Source organism: Hyperolius riggenbachi, chromosome 7 (assembly GCF_040937935.1).
Source record: "Hyperolius riggenbachi isolate aHypRig1 chromosome 7, aHypRig1.pri, whole genome shotgun sequence".
Lineage (NCBI taxonomy): Eukaryota > Metazoa > Chordata > Amphibia > Anura > Hyperoliidae > Hyperolius > Hyperolius riggenbachi.
The window spans coordinates 127,574,552-127,585,226 of NC_090652.1; the positions used below are offsets into that span (position 1 = coordinate 127,574,552).

Consider the following 10,675-nt stretch of genomic DNA (forward strand, 5'->3'; position numbering starts at 1 on the left):
TGCTAAACCACTTGCTAGTAAAACATCTGACACACAATTCATCCTCAATATAATAGCTGAACCCATACTGATGATGAATGTGCATCTGGCCTAACCTCACTGACACCTGCTGCACCCTCATTGACTGCTGTCATGGTCTCCTGCCTGTACTTTGCTCAGTACAAAACAGAGATTTAGGCTGGATCCACACTAGAAGCGCTTTTCTAAGAGCTTGTGATTGCTGAGCGCTTTCCGAGTGCTTTTTAAAAATCATTCCCATTCACTTTCATTAAAATTGCGGTAAAAATCACATAAAAATCACTGCGATTGCGCAAATTGGGTGATTTTTTTAATGTGATTTTTACATTAATTTAATGAAAGTGAATGGGAGTGATTTTTAAAAAGCGCTCAGAATAGTGCTCAGCAATCACAAGCGCCCAGAAAAGCGCTTATAGTGTGGATCCAGCATAAATGTGGTTTATTGAGCTATCACTGACACCTAGTGGTGCTCCGCACAGTCAGATATACTGTACATACAGTATTTTACTGACACCTAGAGCCCAATCAAACACACATCCACATGCTGCGTAGATCTGTAAAAGCTATCAATTTTTGGTTTATATCGACATCTAGTGGCCAATAGTGTACATATTTTAATGTCCTTTTGTAATACAGTGCTTCACAACCCTAATTCATGGCGCTTTGTTGGGAAAAAAAGGAATGCTCAGTTAATGCCAGGACCCTGTTCCAGTACACTCATTAGTAAATATTTTTCAATTGAAGTTAATCAGCAAGCTCAAGACTGGAATTAAAAAAAGAAAATAAGGAAAGATTGCTATCCACCCAAACAAAGTGGGGTTTGCTGGAGGATGAGTAACAGGGGCGTCGCTAGCCCTATTTTGGGGGGGGGGGGCACGTGCCCCCAATCTGTCCTGGGGTGCCACGGATCTCCGCAGGGCCGCGCCTCTGTCAGCGGCTCCCTCCAGCCGCCGCCGCGTCACTCAGACCTCGATCAGGCGGCGAGCCGGCGACCAATCGTGCGGGCGCTAGGACCCAGCGCCCGCACTGATATGCGGAAGTGACATCACTTCCGCTTATCGAGCGGGTGCGTCCGGCGCCCGCTATTACTGGTCGGGTCGCCGTTGATCCTGAGGTCTGACTACACAGCCAGGTGAGGGGGGAGCGGTGGCGGCTAGAGGGGGGGGCCTCCCTGTCACTCACTCACTAACTACCTAAAGGGCCTCCCTGTCACTCACTCACTACCTAAAGGGCCTCCCTGGCACTCACTCACTCACTCACTCACTCACTCACTCACTCACTCACTCACTACCTAAAGGGCCTCCCTGTCACTCACTCACTACCTAAAGGGGCTCCCTGTCACTCACTCACTACCTAAAGGGCCTCCCTGGCACTCACTCACTACCTAAAGGGCCTCCCTGTCACTCACTCACTACCTAAAGGGGCTTCCTGTCACTCACTCACTACCTAAAGGGCCTCCCTGTCACTCACTCACTGCCTAAAGGGGCTCCCTGTCACTCACTCACTGCCTAAAGGGCCTCCCTGTCACTCACTCACTACCTAAAGGGGCTCCCTGTCACTCACTCACTACCTAAAGGGGCTCCCTGGCACTCACTCACTCCCTAATGGGGCTCCCTGTCACTCACTCACTACCTAAAGGGCCTCCCTGGCACTCACTCACTCACTACCTACCTAAAGGGCCTCCCTGTCACTCACTCACTACCTAAAGGGGCTCCCTGTCACTCACTCACTACCTAAAGGGCCTCCCTGGCACTCACTCACTACCTAAAGGGCCTCCCTGTCACTCACTCACTACCTAAAGGGGCTCCCGTCACTCACTCACTACCTAAAGGGCCTCCCTGTTACTCACTCACTGCCTAAAGGGGCTCCCTGTCACTCACTCACTGCCTAAAGGGCCTCCCTGTGACTCACTCACTGCCTAAAGGGGCTCCCTGTCACTCACTCACTACCTAAAGGGGCTCCCTGTCACTCACTCACTACCTAAAGGGGCTCCCTGGCACTCACTCACTCCCTAATGGGGCTCCCTGTCACTCACTCACTACCTAAAGGGCCTCCCTGTCACTCACTCACTCCCTAATGTGGCTCCCTGTCACTCACTCACTTCCTAAAGGGGCTCACTGGCACTCACTCACTTCCTAAAGGGGCTCCCTGGCACTCACTCACTACCTAAAGGGGCTCCCTGGCACTCACTCACTCCCTAATGGGGCTCCCTGTCACTCACTCACTACCTAAAGGGCCTCCCTGTCACTCACTCACTCCCTAATGGGGCTCTCTGTCACTCACTCACTTCCTAAAGGGGCTCCCTGGCACTCACTCACCTCCTAAAGGGGCTCCCTGGCACTCACTCACTGCCTGAAGGGGCTCTCTGGCACTCACTCACTGCCTGAAGGGGCTCCCTGGCACTCACTCACTGCCTAAAGCGGCTCCCTGGCACTCACTCAATACTTAAAGGGGCTCCCTGGCACTCACTCACTACCTAAAGGGGCTCCCTGTCACTCACTATCGGGGTCCCTGTCACTCACTACCTAACTTGGGGGGCTACCATATTAAGGGGGCATTCTGCCTATTTATGTGAAATGCTGTCTATTTATGTGCCTCATGACTGCTGAATTTGTCTTGTCGGGAGCCTTATGATTTGTTGGCGGCCTCAAGATTGCTGAATTTGTCTTGTTGGGGGCCTCATGATTTGTTGGGGGCCTCATGATTGCTGAATTTGTCTTGTTGGGGGCCTCATGATTTGTTGGGGGCCTCATGATTGCTGAATTTGTCTTGTTGGGGGTCACATGATTGCTAACTGCGAGACTATGGGAAAAGCTGAATCCTTATCATATGAGACAATAGCATTAAACCTACTTTTTTAGATTTTTAAAACAGAAAATAAAACTGGGAGGTTCTAAAAAATTGAATACATTTTTCAGGAGCAGGATGGATGAAATTGTTTATCTTCACAGTTTATTTTCAACTTGGATTTTCTATAATGTTCATGTATGAGTTAAAACGTTTGTACAGTATTTAGTTTAAATTGCTGTTGTCACTTTGCGATAGATAAGTGACTTTTGGGTTGCAGTTTGGGCACTCGGCCTCCAAAAGGTTCGCCACCACTGTCATAATCTAATGTCCCACCATTGCTAGGTTCATGTAAATTTGTCTCCACCCGTTACCACACCTATATTCTGGTCCATGACCCACCCATTTTTCAGGGCGGCGCGATAAGCACGCCGCACAATATGAGGATCACCCTCATATTTTTGGCACGCTAGCTGCAGTGTGCTGAATTCTGCTGCCTACAGTATGTACAGTATACGCTGTTCTCTAGTGCCTGCACTGTGTGCTGTTTTACCTCCAGTGTGTACAGTGTAAGGTGTTACTCTGTGCCTTTACTGATTGTAAACCAGCTATATTGTATGCTGATCCCTGCTACTTTCAGTATGTACAGTATTAGCTGTAAAGCCTGGTACACACATACAATTTTGATTAGCCAATTTTAGCTCTGTTCATAAAATTCATTGTCTGTTGGCCCACTTACTGCACGGGGGTGGTAAAATTGGGGGTCAGTGATTGACCAATCAAAATTGTATGTGCGTATACATCTTTGACCTATGCCTATACTGATTGTAAATTATCTAAATAAAGGACAGGGGGCTTCATCCAATATTTCGATGGGCAGGCCCGTTATCTGTAGCTTACACCGCTGCTAAGTTCATGTACATTTGGCCCCACCCATGACCATGCCCACTCACCTCATGGCCACGCCCATTTTTTGCCTCCCCGCCTGGTGCCCACAGGTGCCCCCGATCTCCAAGGACCCTAGAAACGCCCCTGATGAGTAAATTAACAATTGAATGCCTTCAGTCTCATAGAGGTGTTGGCCCTTCAGCTCACTGAATTCAGGCATTCCAATTACACCCATGGCGCACGTCAGGGGCATAATTATGTGTCTCAGGACACCCCTGCAAAAAATATAACATCCATACTGTGCTATGCTGAAGATAGCAGGAATCCAGCGCTGACTCCCCCAAATCCTCCCCCGACAAGCTTGACAAGCAAGGATTTATTTACCTCTCTGGGATCCAGCGCAGGCGCAGTAGCAGCTCTTCATCCGGACTAGGTGGAAATACTGTAGCTCTATCTGCTCTATTGCACAGACGCAAAGGACTCGCGCCTGCGCAGGGGAGCGAATACGATCATGTTCAGCTATTTCTGCCTTACCCGAACGAAGAGCCGCTAGTGCGCCTGTGCAGGATCGCAGAAGGGAATATTTACCTTGACGAGGTAAGTATCCCCCAGAAGGGTTTTTTTTTCATTACAGATCCTCTTTAAAGCCACACACAAAAAGGGGGGATTGAGCCAACACATGGCAATTATTTTGTTAGTTATAGTGAATGTCTTGTTTACATTTTTATCTTATACTTTTATACTATAACTGTTTTTGGATTGTGGAACAAATCACCTGGGTTTCCATTAATTCCTATGGGGAAATTCGCTTTGATATAAGAGTGCTCTGGAATGAATTATGCTCGCAAACCAAGGTTGCTCTGTACTTGAAAAACATTTATGAAAGACTGGGTAGCTCTCAGGAGATCAGTACATTTTAGCAGTGATTGCACAGATGGCATCACTGTGATATGATGCCATTTGTGCAATAAGTCCATTGTGAAATGTCCTTGTTACCATACCAAATATTCCAGTCAGCTGTTAGTGGTATTATAACAAAATGTAAGCAACGGCAACTCATGAAGTGGTAGGCCACTTAAAGTGATATTGGATCAGTGCATGCTGAGGTGCACATTGCACAGAAGTTGCCAACTTTCTGCAGAGTCGATAGGTACAGATCTTCAAACTTCATATGGCTTTCAAATTAACTCAAGAACACTGAGTAGAGAGCTTCAGGGAATGGGTTTCCATGACTGAGCCTGAAATGCAGTGGTGTAAAGCACACTGTCACTGGACTCTAGATAGAGGTAAAAGTACAAACTCTATAGGGTTGGTGGCGCCCAAAAACAAAAACGTCCTTTTTGCACATTAACCACTTCACCACTGAGGGGTTTTACCCCCTGACCACCAGAGCAATTTTCACCTTTCAGCGCTCCTTCCATTCATTAGTCTATAACTTTATCATTACTTATCACAATTAAACGAACTATATCTTGTTTTTTCCACCACCAATTAGGCTTTCTTTAGGTGGGACATTATGCCAAGAATTATTTTATTCTAAATGTGTTTTAATGGGAAAATAGGAAAAATGTGGGAAAAAATCCATTATTTTTCAGTTTTCGGCCATTATAGTTTTTAAATAATGCATGCTACTGTAATTAAAACCCATGAAATGTATTTGCCCTTTTGTCCCGGTTATAAAACCGTTTAAATTATGTCTCTATCACAATGTTTGGCGCCAATATTTTATTTGGAAATAAAGGTGCATTTTTTTCAGTTTTGCGTCCATCCCTAATTACAAGCCCATAGTTTATAAAGTAACAGTGTTGTACCCTCCTGACATAAATATTTAAAAAGTTCAGTCCCTAAGGTAACTATTTATGTATTTTTTTTATTGTACATTTTTTTTTTTTTATTACAAAAAAAAAAATTGGGAGTGTGGGAGGTAATGAGTTAATTTTTTGTGTAAAAGTAATTTATTTGTATGTGAAAAATGTTTAGGGTATAGTTTTACTATTTGGCCACAAGATGGCCACAGTAACTTTTTGTTTTAATGCGACCTCCAAGCGTCCTTCCGGCCGCTTGGAGGAAGTACTTGGAGGCTGGGTAAGTGTTTTTTTTTCACAATGATCGCGCTGCTCATCGGAGAGCAGCGGATCATTGCGGGGCTTAGATCAACGAACGGGAATGGATTTTCCCGTTCATTGATCTCCGGGCGAGCGGCCGGCGGCGTGTTTACTAGCGGCGGGCGGCGTGTTTACGAGCGGGAGCGCGGGCAGCGGCGGGAGCGCGGAAAGTATGGATCTCTCCGTCCCTGGGGGTTAAAGGATGGAAAAAGGGACGGAGAAATTCGTACGGGCGGGGGTAAAGTGGTTAAAATGAACTTAAATCCTAAGAAAACAGAGTTTAAATTACACTTGTTCGTCAGAAGGCAGAATGGCCGAAACTCGAGTCGGGAAGTGAGGCTACACTTGTTATGTGCAATAAACCAAGTTCCGATTTTGTAAGTTTAACCCCCCTGCATGGCCCTTCATTGCGCGCAGTGTGCACTATTGTTGTTATCTTTGTCTCCCAGCCAGGAAGCGCTGCTGCTCTCACTGGCATAGAGACGTAATCACTAGTGGAACGCATAGGAGCCGGAAACAGGAAGTTCGGGTGTCAGCTGACCGGGGTGCGGCGGTCTTGCTGGATTCTTGCTGAGCGGAGCTTTTACCCGCTCCGGAGAACGGGATTACGTCAAGATCATATTTTATGGTTTAAAGGTACCAGCTATCCATCTACTCATCTCTCTAGGAGGAGGTTCTGTATTGCTCTTTATACTTTCTAGCTCAGACGCTGTGGAACATTGTCTCAGCTATATCAGCAGCAGATTACACTTGAGTCTCCACTACTTCTGGGACCTTGTTACAGCTGACTTATATGCGCTGAGGTGTATTGTATGTACATCTTCTCATAGGGGGTTCTTAGGGTTTTCTTTATTTTTAAAAGCACTTAGTGAATGTCAGTTGCTTCGTTCAACTGCCAAAGAAGTATACGGTGAGCAGGGAGGCTGGCCAACATCATTGTATAAATCCTTTTTAGGGAATGTCTTTATAAAGAATAAATGCCATGCTGAGAATCCCCCATAAAGAGGTGGACTAACTCAAAACCTGTCGGTAATGTCAGATTTACTACTTACTGTAAGTGACAGCAACATAGGAGAAAAGTAATTTATGGCGCATTTTACTCTGGAAGAAATGTACTTCTTATTTGTATGTGTTTTCAATTTTAAGATTTTCGCGACAGTTCCTCTTTAAGGACAATTTATAATTTATGTACCTTGAGGCATATTATATTCCTCTTTACGTTTACCTTGCAGGGCCAGCCTTTGCCCTGAGTGACCTGAGACGTGTCTCATACCGGGGAGCTCTCTGGCAACCTATATGGGGGGGGGGGGGGTCTCTGGCTAACTATACTGGGGAGCTCTCTGGGTACCTATACTGGGGGCGGGCTCTGTGGCTACCTACACAGGAGGGGCTTTCTGGCTACCTATATTGGGGGGGCTTTCTGGCTACCTATACAGGAGGGGCTCTCTGTCTGCCTATATTGAGGGGGCTTTCTGGCTACCTATATTGGTGGGGCTTTCTAGTTACCTATACTGAGGGGCTAAATGGCTACCTATACTGGGGAGCTCTCTGGCAACCTATATGGGGGGGGGGGATCTCTGGCTAACTACAGTATACTGGGGAGCTCTCTGGCTACCTATACTGGGGGCGGGCTCCATGGCTACCTATACAGGAGGCTCCTGTATGTCAGGAGGAGCTCTCTGGCTACCTATATTGAGGGGGCTCTCTGGCTACTTACACTGGGGGGGCTCTCTGGCTTCCTATACAGCGGGGGCTCTCTGGCTACCTATACTGGGGAGCTCTCTGGCTACCTATACTGGGGACGGGCTCTGTGGCTACCTATACAGAGGGAGCTCTCTGGCTACCTATATTGAGGGGGCTCTCTGGCTACTTATACTGGGGAGCTCTCTGGCTACCTATACTGGGGACGGGCTCTGTGGCTACCTATACAGGAGGAGCTCTCTGGCTACTTATACTTGGGGCTCTCTGGCTACTTATACTGGGGGGGCTCTCTGGCTACCTATACTGGGGAGCTCTCTGGCAACCTTTATGGGGGTCTCTGGCTAACTATACTGGGGAGCTCTCTGGCTACCTATACTGGGGGTGGGCTCTGTGGCTACCTATACAGGAGGGGCTCTATGGCAACCTATACTGGGCATGCTCTCTGGCTACCTATACTGGGGAGCTCTCTGGCTACCAATACTGGGGGCGGACTCTGTGGCTACCTATAGTGGGGGGGCTACCTACACAGGGAGGCTCTCTGGCTACCTATACTGGGAAGGGGCTCTCTTGAAATCTATACTTGGGGAGGGGGCTCTCTGACTACCTATACTGGAGAGCTATCTGACTACTATCCACAATGGGGCATATTCACTAAATAGTGATAATACTGCAATGCACAGGCTGCGTTACTTAATAGCGCAGCCTGTGTTATCTAAGTAATGTGTGTGTGGCTAGTTTAACAAGTGCTACACAACTGCCATGAATAACAGGGAAATTGCAGTGCACTTCACACGCTTGGCCTGCTTACCTCTATTATGTCCCAGTGTGGGGGCTGAAATTCGGGGGAGGGGGCAACAAAGTCATGTTTGCTCAGGGCGTTGTGAAACCTAAGGCAGGCCCTGCTTGCAATATGTTCTTCACTAAATTCAATGCAGATTAAACAAAAGGAAAATTCAAGTACAACTGGAGCACAACATATGCAAGGGTAGAGCAGACAGACCAATCAGAATCCTTGGTCTGAGCATCTGCTCTACTTTTGCACCATGTTCTTCCAGTTTTCCATGTATTGTTTTGATAAATCTGTCCCGGTGTTAATATTCGCATACCTTCATTGTGCATGGACGGGTTTGAGTGTGTCTCATATTTATGTTTGATTTCCAGATTTCTTTTTACACAGTCCAATCAGCTTTGCATTAGTACCCTTGAGGCCCTTTTTACACTTAATGCGTTGCGTTGAGTTGCATCCCATTTTGGCAAGATTATGCACCTTCACGCAACTCAGCGCAACACATTAAGTGTAAATAGGGCCTCAAACTAACACTCTGTTTATCAAATTGTTTAAATAGAATATTGCTTACAATTTTGCACATCATTATTTATGCTTGCATTGGATGGAGACCCTTCTGATATTTTATTTTTCAGAATGATACAAGTTTTGTTGAAATACCATATTTTTTTGTTAAGTACTATTTCTAGAATGAATACTAATAAAACCAGACAAGAATTGAAATATCATCTATTTTATTTCATATTTATTCCACATCTTATGGCTCGGATGTTTTATTAAGCCTTAGTGAAATCAGTGGGGGAGTGGTATCACTCAGTGCCTTGCTATGGTTGACTCCTTTAACGGTATTTGGATGTCAGGACACAACCAATGTTGTGGAGGAACTTGTCCAGAGCCTCATGGGTACTGCAGTCCATCTTCTTTGGCAGGTGGACAGCAATGACAACAAGGATCATGTGAGCCAGAAGCTGCAATTCAAATAATACATAATTAGCATGATGGAAGAACATTGCTATCGTATGTGTATAGTCAGAGCTAGACATTTTATTTGCAATAAAACAGCATCTTATTTCTACTACTTACAGGGAAGTTTGCAGGATCCACCCTCAGGTCATAGGCATGGAGGTCACTCAGATGGCTCAGTGCACCGTCAATGTTGTCCAAGTGCTTTACAGCTTCTGATAGAGCATCCACTACTTTCTTGCCATGTGTCTTAATGTGGGCAGAGCCCTTGCTAAAGTCAAATTTTGGAAAGTATGTCTTGGTTTGGGGATAGCAAAGGAAGAGCCTAGAAGAGATAAGAACATAGAATCAGTAAAACAAAAATGAATGATAGCTACAGTACATGCTATTTCTATGGCTGGTACAATTGGCCTTAGCAGAAATAAAGAGTTTATTAATTCAAGTCCATTCGCCCCCATATACAGATGTTACATTTACACATCGATATTCAGCAAAACTTTGATGGCCTCCCCAGTGTTTACACCATTCCCCTTGCCTACCACATTGTGACCCTCCCAGCCTGGGGGCCCATCCTGCAAGAGTCGCAAAACAAGTGTGGACATCATAATCTTCCCACCCATAACAAGTGTAGCTACAAAAACACCTGATCTGGAAGATGGACCCCGTTTCCAGAGTGAAGTAGTAGTTTGGGCCCTCTTACAGCTCTGCCCCACCTGCGGTGCTCCCCTATAGTTACGACCCTGACGATATATACATATAGAACTACCCTACATGGGAGATAACATACCTGTAAAGTGCTTCTCCACCAAACTGGTCAGGGTGTGCAGCAATACTGGGCCAGATGGCCTGGATGAGAGCTTTGTCATCAGCATTTAAAGCCATGGTTGAATATGTTGTTGTTGTTGACGGCTGCTTAGGAAAGTGGATGCATTTGTATCTTTTTCATCTCCTTTTTATGCAGTTTGAATGCATGGTATCAGGGCAGAGGACACGCCTTCACTTTCATCTATTGGATGGAATGAACAGATCTCCTCCTGCAGCCACAGCTTCCACACCCTTCATTCTGGAATATGGCCAAACACCAAGCTTAGCCTGGACTTAGCAACTTAAAAATAAATAGTAATACAATATTAAATGAGCATAAAATCGTGTTGTATACAGTAGCAGGAATATCAAACCCTGAGGAATTTCCTATCATAAATAGTATACTAAATTTGTTGACATTCATTTTCTATTTTTATCATACATCATATCAAGCAAGACATTTATTTGTAGCCTGAATGTAATTTATTAGTAAATATTGCACAAAAGGGATCAAAATGAGGACTCAATATATGGAATGTTTTTTCCGTTTTACATATTCCTTATTTTCATATATAACTGCTGTTAAAGAGCAGATGGCTGTACTGATATGGAAGTCCTGTGT

General features: G+C 45.6%; 1 protein-coding gene across 1 annotated transcript; it reads right to left on the minus strand.

Moving 5' to 3' along the window:
• Nucleotides 1-9,003: 9,003 nt before the first annotated feature.
• On the minus strand, nucleotides 9,004-10,185 carry LOC137525661 (hemoglobin subunit alpha-like). The gene is made up of 3 exons (XM_068246816.1): nucleotides 10,037-10,185; nucleotides 9,370-9,574; nucleotides 9,004-9,254 (listed from the first exon to the last, which is right to left on the minus strand). The coding sequence occupies exons 1-3, from the start codon at nucleotides 10,129-10,131 to the stop codon at nucleotides 9,126-9,128; spliced, it is 429 nt and encodes a 142-aa protein (XP_068102917.1). The 5' UTR covers nucleotides 10,132-10,185; the 3' UTR covers nucleotides 9,004-9,125.
• Between the last annotated feature and the right edge of the window lie 490 nt (nucleotides 10,186-10,675).